We start from the raw sequence: 17,917 nt of genomic DNA, 5'->3' as shown, positions 1-17,917 counted from the left end.
CCATGCTCCATATGTGAACGCTATATATTCCATACGTGATCGTGCGCAATGATATCAACGGCCCAGCGCGTTCACGTACATGTATGGTCCATAACCAATCCCAGAATGCACTGGTTCCAACCCGGAAGAACGCCTCATGCGTTGGGTGAGCAACTCAATGCAAGTGGATGATGGCCTATACCTCTCCGACCTCCTCCATCATCATGTCCCCTCCCGCTCGCTCAGGTCCGGTGATGCCAACCTCCTGGAAATCCCCAGGACCAGTGCCGAACCTGTTGCAGACGATCCTCCCCTCCCATTGGAATGCATTCCCAAACCACATCAAAGATCCTTTCCCCAGCTAACCCCTCACCCCCTTGTTTTGACTGTTTTTTACACTTAGACATAACTTTCTTCTTTTCCCCCCATGAAGCAACTTTGAGAACTTAGAAAAGTGCTATATAAATCAGAGATATTATTATTATTATAACATGCCAAGAATGGGGATGCTAGGTTTCATGTGGTTACATGAACACTCTGGATTTTGCTGTGCAGGCAGACATTGAAGATGACAACACAGTACCTGTTCCTCCAGGCATTTGACCCTCTGGCGGTGGGCCTTTTCCCGGGTCTCCAGGGCCCGCTCCGCTTGCAGCTGCCCTCCCCTCAGACGATCAGTCTCCATGTCCAGCTCCTGGCGATGGCGAGCAGTCACCTCCAGGAGGCGCTGGGAGTGAGAGTGCTCCAACTGGGACATCTGGGCCTGAACACACATTTAGGTCTGCAACTATCCATTGTTTTCTCAGTGATTACTCTATGACTTTTCAAGTTATTGGATTAGTGTATTTTAAAATATATACTATATTAACAAATTGACACACAAAAAATCTATTCGTTTTTCCTATAATCAACTAAATCGATTAGTGGTGATGAATAACTTAAGAGCTGTTTTATACTTTGGTGTACAATGTTTCTACATGCTCAAAACCCATCACATCGCAACATTATTTTAGCTAATTTGTTTCCTATAATGACAATAATGTTTTTATTGAAATAGATTTTCTGTAATAATTAAAAAGAGTAGATTAACTGTTGCATTCCTACATATTGTTCACAGTTACAGGCTTTATCGTTACCGTAGAGCAGAGGTTCTCAAACATTTTCATATCAAACCAACTTAATATGTATTTGGCTACGAACCCCTGAAAATATTATTAAAAAGTTTCAAAAATATTCAAAATCTTTCACTTTTTTCCCCAGAATGTTTGAAAATAGCACATCTTCAAGCTCACATCATGACACGTTGTGAGCATGTAGATCGACTATTATCTTTTATTATTTTGGGGTTTTTTTCTGTCTTTATTTGATAGTTTACAGTAAGCTGACAGGACATGGGGGGAGAGACATGGGGAGTGACATGCAGAAAAGGTAGTCGGGATCGGGAGTCGGTTTAGCAGTTTAAGTGCCCGGGCGGTTATGCCACTCCAACTCTGGGCCTAGATCGACTATTTTCAAGGAGCTGATGTGTGTATGGTTAAAGTGGTTAAACTGATTTAGATGCTATGTTAGCTCATTTTTCTGGGGACACCCCTTGAGAAACACTGCCATAGAGATTGTTTGTTGCCAGTTCATCTTTGGCCCTCTCACCTGGATGGCCTGCACCTCAACCTGCCTCTCGGCCAGCTCCTGTTCCAGACTGTGGACAGCATCCGTCAGCTGCTGCCTCTCCTGACCTGCCAGCACCACCTCCTCCTCCCTTCTCAGCCTCTGCAACTCCACCTGACAGCAGAGCGACACACACAGCGGCAGCAATGACTTTACCATGACGGCCTCTGCACTCACGTGCAAGCCTCGCCATAATGTGTGCAGCAGAAGCCCCCATGTGCCCGTGGCGGCAGCTTGTTTCTCACAGTACATCTCCGTGTTTCCATAATTTCAAGATCACTTTATACAGGTTGTGACAGAAAAAGAGGGGTCTGGGGAGAAGGGAACAAACAATAATAGGCTAATAAAAAGCGAAGCGTAGAGTCATATCTGGGCAAGGAGTCTGGGGAAGGATTTATTTTCCAAGTGAAATGAGAGGAATCGGCAGCCAAGTCTGCAAATCACTCGAAACCTGTTGACAGCAGGTAGTTTCGGCCAAGCGATCTGATTGGTCGGAAGACTACATTCCAACCATGCTGTTGCTTCACATTGGGCTACCTTATTTTAATAGACCACTCTGCCAACTCTCGTGACCTGTTACTGCTTCCATCTTCCTTGATCTGGTAATTGTTTCTGTTATTGTGCTACTGGGAAGATATATTTAACGTTGTTCTTTAAATGGTAAATCAAAATGTTAAATGGTGCTGTCATATAGTGCCTTTAACCAAAGTGTTTTACAATGTGCATTACATTCACCCATTCACACACAGATGGCAGAGGCAACAATGCAATCTCATTGACCGCCATTTAGTGATGGCTCAGAGCGGCGCAGAGCACCACACATAACTCAATGGACGAGGCTCTTAGATTGAAAGCCGTTTTGGTCGTAAACTCAAGAGTCAGGACGTAAAAATCTGCCATTTAACGGCTGCCGCAAATGTCATTTAATTCACCCAAAACATACTTTTTGTAAGTATCGTTTTGAGAAATGAGGCACAAATCTAGCTTGTTTTGACCCAAAAACAATAATCTGAGATATTAGCGTTCAAAAAGCTGCGCCCCGAGCTACCAGAGTGTTATGAGCTCAAACAGGACACAGTTGATCACCGTAATCAATTGATATGAAGAAAGGCGTGATAAGGCGTCATGTGTGTGTGTGTGTGTGTGTGTGTGTGTGTGTGTGTGTGTGTATGTGTGTGCGTGCGTGCAGTGGAACAGGGTGTGGCCTAAAATGTGATGTCATTTGCATCAACGTGAAATGTTGCGCAATAACATGGTATTTCATGCAAATGCAAGCTGTACAGTAATTTTGACAGTTGCATCGGTGCAACTGTTTATGTGTGGACAGGCATGCAGTACGTATTGTGCATGGAGAGATGTGTGCAAACGGAGTGGTTTGGTAGGAAAAGGCGGCCAAAGGCAAACGGATAAACGGGCGCAGGGCTTTCAATTAGTGTGGCAAGATGACACCTGTAAGGTTGCAATGAATGCCTTCTATTTTTGTCTTTTTTGGGCATGTCCTGCCTTTATTGTTAAAGATAGTAGACTGACACGTAGCAAAGGTCGTCGGGGTCGGGAGTCGAACCTGCAACAGCTTCTAGGTTAATACAATGTAATAATAATAATAATAATCTAGCATTGTACATGTAAGGGACAGCTCACCTTCTCCAGTGACTTTCTGAGAGAAGCCTTGTCTTTCCCTAGACGGATGAGGACCCTCTCCATCTCGGCCCTCTCGCCCTGGAGTTTGTTCAGGGAGCTCTGTAGGCTGATCCCCCTGTTCTGGAGCTCCTCCTTTTCCCTCTGCAGCTGCACAGCACCGTCCTGGGCCTGTATGTCCGCCTCCTGCCTCTGCCTCAGGGCCTGCATCAGGGTCACCCAGGCACGTCACATAATGTTGTTTTACTTACTGTATATCCTGTTTGTTTTGCAAACGACCGTGTCGCCGGGCTGACTCACCTCCTTCAGGGTCCTGTTATGTTTCTCCAGCTCGGAGCCCCTCAGCTCAGAGTCCTCCTGGGCCCTTTGGAGGTTCTGGGCCCGCTCCGTCAGCGTGTGGTTCAGCCTCTTGCTCTCTGAAAGAGTATCTCCAGTTTTGTCCAGACGTTCCTACATGTGCGAGGCAAGCAAACACATTATAAAGACAAACTGGTGGAGTCGTGGAGTAATGAGTTCACCAACTTTCACCTCAAACATTAGTTTGCTCCCAGGATCACGCTTGAATTCTCTAATCCTCAACTTCCTTCGTATTCCGTCGTTCCTTTCCATTGCTTTTCGCAGGAAAACATTGTAGGATTTTCTTTCATTTTTTTTCCTCCATCCTTTTTATTGGCATGAGCCAATGGGTTTTGAGCAAAATAAAAGAGATTTATACCAATCTTTATACCATGTTTATGTTTGCACAGCATCTTTAAAAGGCAGTCCCACAACTAAGCTCTGAAAGCTCTCCTGAGAAGCTCTTGGAGAATTAATGAGCTTTCCGGAGCATTTTATTGCATAGTCTTTGAGGTCCTTCAGGAAAACCACGGCAGCGAAGGTAAATAAAAAAAAAAGTCTTCACTGTAAAGGTTACACGGCTGCTCTGTAAATCAAAGGCCAGTAATGGAAGCTCAGTGATTCATCTTATTTTGCAGTTTCAATTAAAGATCCCCAGCTGGACTGCAGTAGAAAAACTTGAAATAAAAGTATACAACGCAGGGAATTTGTTTTTATTTAACAGCCCTGAATAAATATTAAAATGTTTCAAATTGGCCCAGGACGGGTTTCCTGCACCATCCACCTACTCAGTCAACCTCTTAAACCCATCATTTTTATGAGTGTGATTAAGTGACAGAGTACACTGAGAAAGTGGGCTCTGCCATTAAACAGAATTGTTATTGACAACTGGAAGTAGAGTAGGGCCTTATTGTAACCACTTGAACCCTCTATATTGGGGTCGGCTCTGTACTTTTCCCCCTCTACACCAAATCTCTTTGCTGTTATCACTGAAAGTTCCCCACAGAATAGGGATGATAGGTTTAACTTGGTTATTTTAAACTTAAAAACTACAGTAGGGAAAAACACATTTTGTATTAGAAAAATGGAGCCAAACGATCCAAAGTCAGCATACCTGCAGTAACCTGCGGTCCTGCTCACTGACAGTAAGGGTCCTCTTAAGCTGTGCTGTCTCCTCCTGCATGGATGTGCTACTCGCCCTGTTGTCACAGAGAGAGGTGGACAGGTCTTGGAGCTGGTCCCTCAGCTGACCCTCCTGCTGCTCAGCGCGGGCCAGCGATGCGGCCAGCCTCTCCTCGCTGACCCTCGTCGCGGCGCAGCGGTCCTCGCTCTCGCCGAGCTCCCTTCTCAGCTCACCCAGCCTCTCTTGCAAGGCCCCCACCTCCGCGTCCAGCTCCGTCGCCCTGATCTGCGCCCGTTGCAGTTCACCCTCCAGGGTGCGCTGGGACAGCTCCAGGCGGCTTGCCCTGTTCTCCGACGCCTCCAGGGTCTCCTTGAGCTTCCGCTGTTCAGCCTCGGCGTGGGCCTTCAGGCCTCGGGAACGCTCCAGCTTCTCCTGTGGAGCAACGGCATGGAAAACATTGATGGCTGTCACTGAAAGTACAGTGTTGTAACTTGATTCTTGTCTTTGGCTTCCAAACGTACTTGCAGTGCCCTGGATTGGGCCTCGGCAGCCTGCAGACTGCTCCTAAGCTTGACCACCTCCTCCCCGAGGCTCCTCTTCTCTCTGTCCCTGCGTTGTGCCGCCTCCTCCTGCAGGGAAAGGGAGGTCTGTGTCCCGTGCAGCTGCTCTGCCATCTCGCGTTTCCCTAGACGAACAGGCGCAAAGAAGCCACCAAAAAATATAGGCAACCACACATGATTCATAACTGATATTGATGTTTTAAAATTGGTTTTCAAACAAGCCGTGTCCACGGCAAGTTGGCAAGTCAAAATCTCAAGGCATACCTGATTTACATGCTCAGATTGTGCATTGTGAGCTTGTAGATATTTTTTTAAAGATTTATTTAATGATAATGCAAACATCATTCAAAACACAGAATTACAGAATCATGATTTTCTTTTTCTTTTCTTTTTAAACAAGACAAGACAAACTCAAAAAAGCAAACAACAAACAACAAAGAGAAAAACAAAACTGGAAAACGGACCCCCCCACCCCCACACACCCACCCCAACCCCAGAAAGGTAAACTACGAGCTTGTAGATATTTGAGCTATTTATTATTTTGAAAAATGAAAATTACGTGACACAAATGACAAAATATGGATGCACGGTTGAAAATGGTTCTATTTATGTAGGGTATAGAACCGATATATGATATGATATAGTACTGATTAAAAATAATTACCGGTATATTCATGTTTTGTGTAGTTATATTGCAGTAATAATGGTGTGGTTGTCACAAAATCACAAGGTTCTCCGGTCCTTGTCTCACTGCGCAATGTTTGAGAAGCACTGATCTAGAAGAATCTCTTACCTTCCTCCAGTTCTTTCAAGGCCATCTGCAGTTGCAGCAGCTGGCTGCCCGAATTGTCCTGATCACCTTTGAGCTCCAACACCTGACGAGTCAGACCTGCGATCTGAGCCCTAGCGCCGTCCTGCAGGACAAACAGATTCATAGTACATGTGGAACTGTAGTAGTTGTTGAATTTGTCCATTTTGAGCTGTGGTTAAGCTGTTGTTGAGAGGTAACGCTTACTGTACCCTGTCTCTTTGTGCATCCCTGAGTTCCTGTTGGAATTCACGGAGAGCTGTCTGCACTGCTTCCATGTCTAGTTCTTCATCTTCACCGTGAGGCAGCGAGGGAAGCCCATCCACCACACTGTCAACCCCTGTAAGCAGAGTCCATATTAATATATTTTATTTAGAGCATGCATGGGTTTCCATACTTTTCCAAGCCAAATAGGCTTAAGCTTTGGCTGCAGTTCCCTTAAAATTGAAAGTTAAAGTTAAAATTGGCTTTCAAAAAACCCTGAACATACTGTAGCTGATTTATAAGCTCACATTGCATTGCAGTGATTTTTGAAAATAATTTAAGAATTTGGACAATAATGAATGTCCTAAATAGGGATGCCAACAATGTGAATTTAATTTGAACAAAAATGAGAAAATCACACTTGATGAAGTGAAGTGAGGGCGCTCTTATCATCATACGTACATCTCATTCCGTGCTCAGCCAATCAAATCATCACATTCCGTGATATAAACACACACACAAAGCTGTGCATAGGAGGGGCTAAACATAATTGTTTCGTTTTTTCATTTTCCTCTCCAAGCCGGTGGGTCTGTACTCAGTACTTAGAAAACCAGTGTATTAGCTGCATGTAAACCGCATGGCCCCTACCCTTCACTTGCGAGTGAGTTCTCCATGGCGAGGGTGACCTTCGTCTACGGGACGGAGACCCTGTGCGGCCGATGCCCAGGGTGCGTCTCAGAGCTGAATGCAGGCCCGCCAGCCTCAGCTCCAGGTCCCTGCGTGCGGCGTCGCCCAGGCCCAGCTGCTCCTCCAGGCCCTGAGCCTTGCCCTCGGCAAGACTGGCCCTCAAGGCGACCTCCCTGATCTGGCCCCTGGCGTCCTCCAGCGCCCCTTCGAACTGGCCGCTCACCTCCCGGAGCTTGTGGTCTTGCTGCTGCAGACGAGCCTCTCTCTCTTGCAGTGCCTCCCTGGTCTGACGCTCTGCCTCCTCCAGCTCCACTGCACGCCGCTGCTGAGCTGCCACCTGCTCAAAGACACACTCATTGTTAGGGTCCGTCCCACCTTGTCTCTGCTATAACGTAATAATAATGTGTCATTTAGAGTTATTTACCCTAAAAGTAAAAAAAAAAGACTTAAAGGGATGATTATAAGAGTTGAGACGAAGAACCATTTAAGTCCATTATTTATCCTGACCCCTCCCCAAGAAGTCCCACCTGTCCTGACCCCTTATCCATAATTTATAAATTATGGCTAATTATGAGGTCAGGATTCATGTGGTTAACATAATTCTTTGAAACATGAATAACATATTACATATATATATTTTAATTTATTTTGTTTTGTTATGAATGTTCTTTGGTTGTCTTGATTTGATTTGTGTTGTTTTGTTCTTGTGTGTCGTTTTATTTTTTTGTATTTGTTGCATTGTTGCATTTGTTTGTATTTCTCAATTTACTTCTATTTGTAAAAAAACTAAAAATTAATAAACAGAACGTTAAAAAGGAATTGTGTGTATTTTATTCAGTCTGACCAGAATTCTGGCTAAAGGACAAAAGATAAAACAAGGGATATTCCCCTAGAAAACCCAATCCTGAGAACAGGTATGGTTACTGTAGCTTTCAAAACCGCCAACAGAACAGACTACCAGCTGCTGGAGTCCTTACAGTGAAGCATGAGTATACTGACGCAATCACTCAGCCATGAATGTGGCAGGTATTCTCCAAGTATGTACGAATGGGGATGGGTGTGGGGGTTTTGGTTGGGGGGGGGGGGGGGGGGGGGGTTGCTCAAGCATGTTCTTAGCAGACTAATCCCCGGAGGGAGAACTTCCTTCCTTCCTACAGTACCTCGTTGAGGGCCGCCTCTCTGCCAGCCTCGCTCTCCAGGACCCTCTGCTTCAGAGCAAAGGCCTCGCGTCGTGTCTCCTCCTCCCGCGCCTCCTCCTGACACAGCCGGGCCTGCAGCTCTCGCACCTCCTGACCCTGACGGCCGTTCTCGCCCTCCAGGACCTTTAGCTGTTCACAGGAGGTGGAGAGGAGAAGCACTCGGATGTTTCACTTCAGCAAAAGTAGCAATACTAACACAACGCAGAATCACTCAAATTACAAAAGTTTGCAGAATGGCCATTTAAGAATCATATCATATTATTGGACAATAATTAGTGATCGTGAATCTTAACAGTTAAGACATATTTCATAATAGCCGATCTACAAGCTTGTAGATCTGCTTTTATCAATAATTAATTAATTATTAACAACCTACCTGCAAAGTAACTAAAGCTGTCAAATAATTGTGGTGGACTGAACAGCAAAATATTTTCCTCTGAGATGAAGTATAATATAAATTAGTACCTCAAAACTGTACTAAACTAAAGTACAGTACTTGAGTAAAGGTACTTAGTCACTATCCACCATGCACTGCTGTTCACAGGTACGATAAGGACCGGTGAGACATGATTCATAAAAGCAGCCAGACGGAAGCCACATGAGCCAAAATGAAGCCCAGCTCCTCACCTGTCGACGCAGCTCCTGCAGCTCTCTGCGCGTCTGCAGCCGGGACTTCTGCAGCTCCCTCATGGTGCTCCTCAGAGCAGAGGCCTCCTGCTGCATGGAACTCCTACACTCCTCCAGGACGGACACCTTCTGCTCCCTCTCCTCCACGCCTCTCCTCAGGCTAATTCAGTTATTTTACAAGTAATTTACAATTTACAATTCAATCATTTAGCAGTCTCAATCCAGCGATTTACAGTAAGCAAGAACAACACAAGGTAATACATTAAACAAGACCAATACAAGGTAATACATGTAATACTGTAAGAACCTAGCATCCATGTAACAGTAGAATATCTGTACAATGAAACTATAAGTATACTGTACATTACAGTAGTGGTCCTCAAACTGTTTCATGTCCAATGATCCCCCAGATAAATGTGTATTTGGCAGCGGAACCCCACCTGAAACTAGATTGTGCCAGGCACCCTTCATACAAGATTTGTATGAAAATGTTTGATATATTCCACATAAAAAAAAAAGATACTGCTATAACCAATTTAGCTGGGCCATTGAACCTTCTCTAGGACCCCTGGGGGTCCCTGGACCCAACGTTGAGAACCAGTCATGTACAACAAGACAGATGCAACAATGACCGGCTCTCTGCACATTATCCCACCACTTACAATACGATCATTTGATCCGCTCCCATGTGTGGCTTTGTGTGTTTGTGTGTCTGTGGATTATCAAAACCTCCCCTCACTGTTTTGTTTTGTTGGATCGCCAGTGCCTTCCCCCTGTACCTGTTATTGTCGCTCTCCGCTCTTTTGACGGAGGCCCTCAGCTCCTGGTTAGAGGCCTGGATGGCATCTTTGTCCCTGGTCTCGTCCCCCAGCAGCCTCCTCAGGTCCAGCACCTCTTTGCGTTGGTTGTCCCTCTCCAGGGCACACTCCTGGAGCTCCCTATGTGCCTCGATCAGCTCCCTGCGGCCCGCATCGCGTCCTTCCTCTGCCTCCTGCAGCTGCCTGCGCAGGCCCTCCGCCTTGAGCCCCGGCCAGCATGGACATGAAGCGAGTCAAATGGAGGGAGGGAGAGAGCAGACCTTGAAACCAAAGTGAAATCTAATGAAGGCTTCTCTAATATTCTGCCGCAGCCGCAGCTTGTTTGGTTTTGTGATCATTTTAAATCATGGATTGGACACTAGCATCCCCATTCTGGGCATGTCATAATAGGTGAGCACTCTGTGGAAATACAGTAGGCGAACATTCAAGCATTGTAGAGCTTGTAGATTGGCTATTTCTGCGAAGATATTTAGTGTAGAGGGAGATAAGGAGGGGACCAAGTACAGACCCCAGGGGGGACCCTGGTAAATATATAGGGTTTAAGTGGTTAAAACATCATACGTTTTCTATTATCATCAAAAAATTATATTCAAGGTAATATCCTGGTGTGTTTTCTGTTTTGTATTAAACTTTTGTATTAAACTACTCTATTTCAAATCAGCATCAGATAAAAGTAAAGCCCTCAGTCAGTATGCTATGCAGGTTTATGATACGTCATTAATTACAACTTGTTCACAGGATCAAAAGAATACTTTCATCATTTGAATTGCACGGTGTGTGTCCTTCACTAAAACACGTTGGAAGAAATCCTGCACCATCCCTTCAGATAACGGGAATATAACTGGCTAGAATATTGCTCATTAAATCCAATAGAAGATAACTCATTGGCTCGCATTTGCTTGCACTGATAGAATCCATTAAATTCCACAAAGAATGCTAACAATGGTCATTTATAAGCTGTTTTTCAGGTTGCTAAAAAGAACAATGGAGAGACTGTATTCCCACATTGGGAATAGAGGTATGCCTTGAATTATCTCAATTGAACTCAATAGGATTATTAATGATTTTAGAGAAGCCCACTTGGACTGATCCATGCAAATAAATGAAAACATGAATCAGGCAATAGTGTGGCCTGCTAAGGGCAAAAGGCCACAGGATGTATTTCCATTTTTGTAAGATATTCTTTGAGCATTTTCTTTTTGATAGAAAAAGTGGAGAGAGACTGGAAATGGAAGGAGAGGCATGGGGATGAACATGCGGCAAAGGGCCTCAGGTCAGACTTGAACCCTGGTCCGCTGCTGTGCAAAGACTGAGCCTTGGTAGCCCCATCCACAGACAGAGCCTTGGTGCACTCTACCAGCCCCATCCACATAACCATAAACAAACCTGATACACCCATTATAGGCATTTCACTATGACTGAGACATAGCCATAAACAAAACCGATACCCATATGGGCATGTACCCAGTTATCCAGAGCCACAGATCCGACCGCTATGCACCTAATATGGTCAGATGCATATATGGGACCGGCCGACTTCATTCTCGGCTTCAAAATTGGCAAGGACTCAAGGGAGTGCGGTGCCCGTCGTCGAGTAGTTCGGGTATGCGGTTGTCCATTGTCCAGGACTGCCGATCCGACCAAAATGACAAAGGCCCCGACACTATGACTAAGACAAATTGGTCGGATCTGTGTGGTGAGGGCCCTGTGAGCGGCCCGAACCTCTAGTTCCAAAAACAATTCTATCGCAACACGATGCGTAGTGAGTTTGAAGATCGGCTACTACTTTTGCATGATACGGTCATATGACACAGTATAAAACATCTAATTAAAAAAACATGAAATAATTAAATATGGAGATACAAGGTTTCAGCCCGACGGCGGCAATGTGAGAGCTCAAACGCACAGACACCGATCCTGCATGACCTATATTATTGTGCTTCATGGCAACATGTTGTGCATGGCGGTTCAGCCAGAGAACTAGGGAGGACAGAGCTTATCGGGGCCGTGGATAAGAGCGCGTCGGGCCCGCGGCCAGGTGCTGTCTCTCCCCGTCTCCCCCGGTCTCCCCGGCCACAGCACGCCGTGCGAAGAATCCTCGGCCGGGAACATGATAAACAGCAGCTCCAGGGCGGTGAGGTGGGGGAGGAGGTGAGGAAGGGAGGGAGGGTGGAGGAGGTGGAGGAGGAGGAGAAGGAGGGGTTGGGTGTTATGATCAGAGGCCACACACGATGGTGCTTTCTCATAAAATGTAATGGGAAAAAAATGAAATTCACTGCTGATATGGATAGTCATACCATTTCTCTTGGGAAGACAGAGGGCATTGGCCATGATGTCCGCTTTTTTGCGGACAAGTGGGACGGGGTCTCGCTGCTGCTACCACTGCTGCTGCAGCGGAGAAAATAAACACTCTCCCCCAGTGGCTTATTTACACAAGGGGTTAACTCCGACTTTGATTTCACATTACAGTACCAGGGGCGGTCGCATGACCCCCTCCCTCTCGCTGTCACACATTCTCACTCCTGCTTTGTCATTGTCTGACATGAGAATCCCGAGCAAAGAGGAGGGATTAGTAAAAATAATCAAACAAGAGAGAAAGGCGAGGGCTGCCAAATTGGTCTGTGTGGTCGTAGCCTTGTCTTGGAGTCTTCACGTGAGGTCGGGCGGAACGTCCTTTTGCGCTGACTTGCTATATGCTTTGATAAGACTAAGGAGGCAGCGTTTTATTCAAACCAGAAAAGCACCACCAGGGAGATAAACAACGTGCTCTTTCAAAAGAGAGGGTCAGTTCTGTAAAACAGACAGTTAAATCACTGGGGGTATGGTCAGTTCTGTAAAACAGACAGTTCCATCCAATGAAGTGTCGGTGAGGTTATTATCTCAACAATATGCCCGCGCGGCGCCTGAAATCCTGAACTCAAACAACCCAAACGGATGAAAGGGGATTTCTTCACGTGCTAAATCCATGCACATTACAACAGGGCGATTAACAAGCCTGCAGTATCAGAAAAACATGTCACTATGGCCAAAGTTATGGTCTCTAACTGCACTGCTGTGTTTATATCAAGGTCAGCAAGACCCAGTTCTACCTGAAGGGAAGAGGGAGGGAGAGAGAGACAGAGAGTTGACCTGGCGCCTTCAGAGTGACTGGCACCCCCCATTCTGCAGAGTGAGCTCCGGACTGTGCACCTGGTGGCATCCTGACGCTAGTAAAACCTCTGTGGCTGTGGCCAATGTCAACAGTGGCCTGTGGTAAATGGCTCTCCTTCGCGCTGGTACTAATTGGTACACCCCCACCCATCCAACTGGCCCAGAACCTGATCCCAGGCCTCCCATGCCATGCCAAGCCAAACAAGCCGGCCAGCTCCCCGCCATCCGTCCGCCTCCGTGCCCCTACAAACAACCCCTGGTCATCTGTCTTGTGACATCCTCCCAGTACATTCTCAGTTTTCTCTTATATTTCATCCACCAGGCCACCCAAAACCGCCGACCCTCGACCTATAAGAAACATTCACTTTGACACGGGTTGACACTGTTAAAACAAAGATGGGGAACAAAGAGTACAGCAGAGGGTCCTTCAGATTTTTGCCCTTATCTGCACCTCCAGCAGCGTCTGTTCTCTGTGTTGGTTCAGCTCTCTCAGTTGCTCCGTCAGGCTCCTCTTGGCGCTCTCGTGGGTGCTCAGAGACTCCTCAAAGCGAGAGCGCAACTCCTGCAGCTCAGCCTGCAGCCCAGCCGTCGTATTCTTCAGCAGAAAGACAGGACAGAGAGGAACAAACATTACAGGTTCATGTTCAGAGCCACAGTAGTGCTCATGTTCAGTACCTCTCACTCCCTGCCATGTTCTTTACCTTGTCCTGCTCCTCTCTGCTCAGAGCGTCTCTCCGTAGGCGCTCCATCTCCATGCCTGCTGTGTCCAGGTCTTGCTGCAGGGCTGCTAGTCGCTCTGTTAGAGCAGCCTTCTCGGCCTCCTTCTGGGACAACTCCTGGATGGCAAGCAACAAAGATCAGGGTCACCCAATACGTTTTAGGCACGGGGCAAAGAGCCTGCCCAATCCCAGATTTCTGGGTCTGATGCCGATAGCAATTTTGTCCTTGACAACTGATTACAGATAAAGTAAAAATAGTAATTGTATTTTATTGAACCACTTAAAAAGAAATCAGAAACAGGGGTGATGTGCTGTGAGTTTGTAGATCTGATATTTTTTTAAATGCATGATTTTGTTTTCGAGGGACACCAGTCCCTCCAACATCTGGCTTTCAGGAGAGAAAAAATATCAGATTTTACACAAGAGTACAGCCTTCAGTGGTCAAGTGTAGTCAGTTGCATATAAGGAATAGGTTAGATCGCTCTTAAGTATCAGTGACTCAGAGGTAAACAAACAAAATCTCAGAGTTCATAGGGCAGACATAATGAAAAGACTATGTTGTTGCGGGTCTCACTAGGGGGGCGTAACGCATGTGGAGGTACACGCTATCCCCCCCACCTCCTCCCCCCCTGAACAGGCGCCCTGACTTATCCTCACTTTTTAAGCCCTCAGCCAATCAAATCCTCGCTATGGGGTACACACAGAAACACAAAGCTGGGCATAGGAGGGGCTAGCGCCCCTCAAAAACCACGAAAAGTTAAAATACAGAGATAAGAGGATTATGCCCGACAGCAACGATATTAATAATAAAATCATAACAAAGTCATGACAGAATCAAAAGCCTGCCAAATCAAACAATCACACACACACCTGCTGCTTGTGACTCTCGGCCTGCAGGAGACTGTGGTTGCAGTCGTGCTGCAGCCTCGCCAGCTCCTCCTGCAGCTGCTGCAGCTCGGCCTGGCTGCGCACGCGCTGCTCCTCACAGCGGCTCTGCAGCTGCTCCTCGGCCTGCTCCCTCTGCAGCGTCAGCTCTGCATGCTGCTGCTCCTGTCCACCGCCGAAAGCACGCATGAAGACGCGACGCGCAAAAGGTACACATACATAAAAAGGTATGAAGGGCACAAAAAGGTACAAGGTACAGTACATGCATATAATTTAACGGTACACACATAAAAGGTACACACATACAAAACGTAACCCACTCAAAAGGTACACAGATGCAAAAATAAAAGTACATGCATACAAAAAGGTACGAAAATGGAAAAGGGTACACACATACAATACAAACAGGTACATGCATGGGAAAACACACACGCACGCACACGCACGCACACACACACACACACACACACACACACACACACACTATACACCGCTGTAAGTTACTGTATGAATGTGCACACCGCACACGAGTAAAATTCACTGCATTTGTGCAGCATAATGGGGCTTGAGAGTGTTTTTGCATACAGTACTGTATGTACCCACCCTTACCCTGACTGTGTGTTAAAATGATGACCATGAGTGATGAGCCCCTCACGGTACCTTGTCCCTGTGCGCAGCCTCCAGCTGCTCTGTGTGAATCTGCTCCCTGTTGTTCAGGGTGGCCTGGGCACTCCTCTCCACCTGCGCCAGCTTGTCCTCCAAGACCCCTCGCTCCTGCACCGCCCGCACCGCCTGCCCCTCGGCCTCCGCCCGCATCCGAGCAACATCACCTGCACGGACACATCCAAACACGCACACACACCCAATCAAAAACAGCGCGGCAGATCATTGAGACGGACACGTGTACGAGGGCTCGTAGTGAGGCCGGGGAGACGTTGCCAGGTTTAGACTCAATTATATTTATGTGCACTGGGGTTCATCTGTAACTTTTTTATGGAGCTTGCTTATCCATGCCTGTCGGGGTGACGTAGTGGTGGGTGTGGTGTGTGTTTGTGTGTGTGTTGGGGGGGGGGGGGGGGGGGGGGGACCCTGGTCAGCTGAGAGGGGGACTGCAGTGATCCCTCAGCCCAGCTGCTGCGGAGCTCACAGCTGAAATATGGATCTCTGGTGGCTTGTTGGGGAGGACTCCGGACAGCCGGGCTCTGGTGCGTGCGTGTGTGTGAGTGCGTGCGGGTGGGTGGGGGGTGGTCTACTCACACGTCAGGACCTCGTTAGCTAGCCGCAGGCCGCGCCTCTCCGCCTCCAGCCTGGCACGCTCCCCCTCCAGAGACGAGGCGAGCTCCTGGCTCTCAAACAGAGCCGTCTCCAAGGAATCCTTCTCCGTCCTGCATGGAACATAGCGGTAAAAGTGGTTGGAGCACCGAGGAAAAAAACGAGACCTTTGAAACCCTAGGTGCAGAAGGTCATAAAAGCCAATGATCCATGGTTGGCATAGTTTCCAAATAAAACCATACTACTTAAAGCCTCTTGTTACACGAGACACAGAGTGCTTCAGTACATGAAATATGCTACGAGGCTCCAAAATACCTTGAGTACACACTGCCTGTGGGTCTGACTAAGACAAATACCCACAGACACAAGCACAAGCACACGCACACGCACAAGCACACACACACACACACACACACACACACACACGCTCCCTGCACCTTAACACAGCCAGCTCCTGTGTCAGTCCCCAGGCCTTGCGCTCAGCAGAGGTCAGTTGGACGTCCAGAGCAGCCCTGTCCTTGGCCGTGGCCTCCCTATCCTGCGTGGCTCGGTGCAGAGCTGTGGTCTGCGTGGCCAGATCCTTCCTGCAAGCACACAGCTGCTCCGACAAGGCCTGCATCTGCCTGTTGGCCTGGACATCAACACACACACATGACACCCCCTGGCAACAATACTGTGATTTATATATAGTATATTATACCGCATGGAGAAAAAAAGAACTATAATAAGAAATATAATTAGATTAGAAGTATAATTAGGAATAGTTTACATGCTTTTGGTGGAATGTAAAAACTTTGGACTGGTGCTATGGTGGGAACTCTTCGCGGATTATCCCCCCCCCCCCCTTCTCAAACCTTCTATGTACTCCAGAAGCTCATTTGGGACGGGTTGTTTTTTCTTCTTGTCCTGACACTGAACTCGGCATGCCCCCTATTTCACTGTTACGCCTGATTTGTACTAAGTTGCGTGCCGTGTTGCACACCGAAAATAGCCGTTCTACAAGATCACAACATGTCATGCTGTGACATGCCGTGAGCTTGCAGATCGGCTATTTAAGTATGAATCCGAGTTTACAATGCAGAAAATTAAACATGCTCTAACATTTCAGGAAGGCTGATTATATGTCAAATGGCACGTTAGAAGAATTCATAACAATCATACCAGATGCATTGCCCGAAGCAACAACAAAATAAATGATTAATGGGGTTGAAACATTTTTTCAATAACCCATCAAATCACTATGATAATTTGGACCTAGGTGAATTAGATAAATATGTAACCACAGTACAGTACATGCAATGTTTTCGTTTTCAAACGTAGTACAAAGACAGCTTTGTACTCTAATAGTTTGAATAGGAATTCAGTTTCCACACAAATACAGTTCTGTTTTCAGTACAACCAATATGAGGCCATTTGAGGTGCAATCTTTACTTTCTGGTAGCATAGGACCAAAATCCCTGACAACCTTACAGTAGCAATATTTTACTATAATGGCAGACCTTTGCCAACCGCAAATACGATTAAACAGTATAAAATCAGCTCACTTTTTTTTTTCATGCAGCTTCCTGTGAGTCTCAAAGGTTGTAGTCTGCTGGTTTGAATCAAGACAGGATGAGTTGTTTACCACGTCAGCTCTCAAGATGGCCCAATAGTTCCCTGTAACTCTATAGTGTTCCCCGCTGCATCTTAAAGGCCACTTCCTGACAAAGTATAACACATCCCTCAAAGGTATGCACTGCAAACGGGCCCCCTCCAACTTCTACAGTTTCAGTACCATAGCAGTGTTGGAAATGCAATAATCACTGCAATTTGTTGAAAACGAACTAACCAAATATTAGTGCAAGGTGTCTCTCAGCCTCTCCTTGGGTAAATATGGTTTCAAAATGGGTGGATGTAAGTGGACGCATTGCACCGATGTTATGGACATGAATAGCTCCCAATAAGCTCCCAAGCCTTGGCGAGAGCGAGGCCATTTTGCAAGGCTTGTTTTAGACACGGTCCATTTATTTTCACAGGTAAGCTGTCTGAAAATGTTTGGAGGAGATTTGTCAAAGAACTGTGTGGAGCTGCAGAAGTCCCTGCAGAGATCGACGTGTATATCCCCAGTTTCACACTCCAGAACAGATAATAAAACAGAACGGAATTCCTTCCATTCCTAGAGGAGAGAGAGGAAACAGGCTTTCGAAGGAGGTGGGCATGTAAAGTACTGTAAGTGCTAATTTATTGCCTCTGTCACTTACACTCTTC

General features: G+C 46.6%; 1 protein-coding gene across 1 annotated transcript in view; it reads right to left on the bottom strand.

Annotated features, from left to right (window-relative positions):
* Positions 1-17,917, bottom strand: part of crocc2 (ciliary rootlet coiled-coil, rootletin family member 2) — a gene marked incomplete at its 5' end in the record, with an annotated part of 45,505 nt that overhangs the window by 894 nt on the left and 26,694 nt on the right. The window contains 18 exons of the mRNA XM_080770449.1: positions 563-742; positions 1,627-1,758; positions 3,286-3,486; positions 3,583-3,732; positions 4,733-5,173; positions 5,263-5,426; positions 6,095-6,215; positions 6,322-6,449; positions 6,962-7,337; positions 8,161-8,328; positions 8,827-8,986; positions 9,606-9,844; positions 13,246-13,389; positions 13,496-13,630; positions 14,384-14,563; positions 15,059-15,228; positions 15,656-15,783; positions 16,108-16,301. Coding sequence (XP_080626575.1) covers positions 563-742; positions 1,627-1,758; positions 3,286-3,486; positions 3,583-3,732; positions 4,733-5,173; positions 5,263-5,426; positions 6,095-6,215; positions 6,322-6,449; positions 6,962-7,337; positions 8,161-8,328; positions 8,827-8,986; positions 9,606-9,844; positions 13,246-13,389; positions 13,496-13,630; positions 14,384-14,563; positions 15,059-15,228; positions 15,656-15,783; positions 16,108-16,301 — 3,411 coding nt within the window. The remainder of the gene's footprint in view (positions 1-562; positions 743-1,626; positions 1,759-3,285; positions 3,487-3,582; positions 3,733-4,732; positions 5,174-5,262; positions 5,427-6,094; positions 6,216-6,321; positions 6,450-6,961; positions 7,338-8,160; positions 8,329-8,826; positions 8,987-9,605; positions 9,845-13,245; positions 13,390-13,495; positions 13,631-14,383; positions 14,564-15,058; positions 15,229-15,655; positions 15,784-16,107; positions 16,302-17,917) is intronic.

Source organism: Protomyctophum bolini (assembly GCF_963924005.1).
Source record: "Protomyctophum bolini genome assembly, chromosome: 8".
Lineage (NCBI taxonomy): Eukaryota > Metazoa > Chordata > Actinopteri > Myctophiformes > Myctophidae > Protomyctophum > Protomyctophum bolini.
The sequence above is the reverse complement of the archived record's forward strand: the minus strand, read 5'-3'. Positions and strand labels throughout refer to the sequence as shown.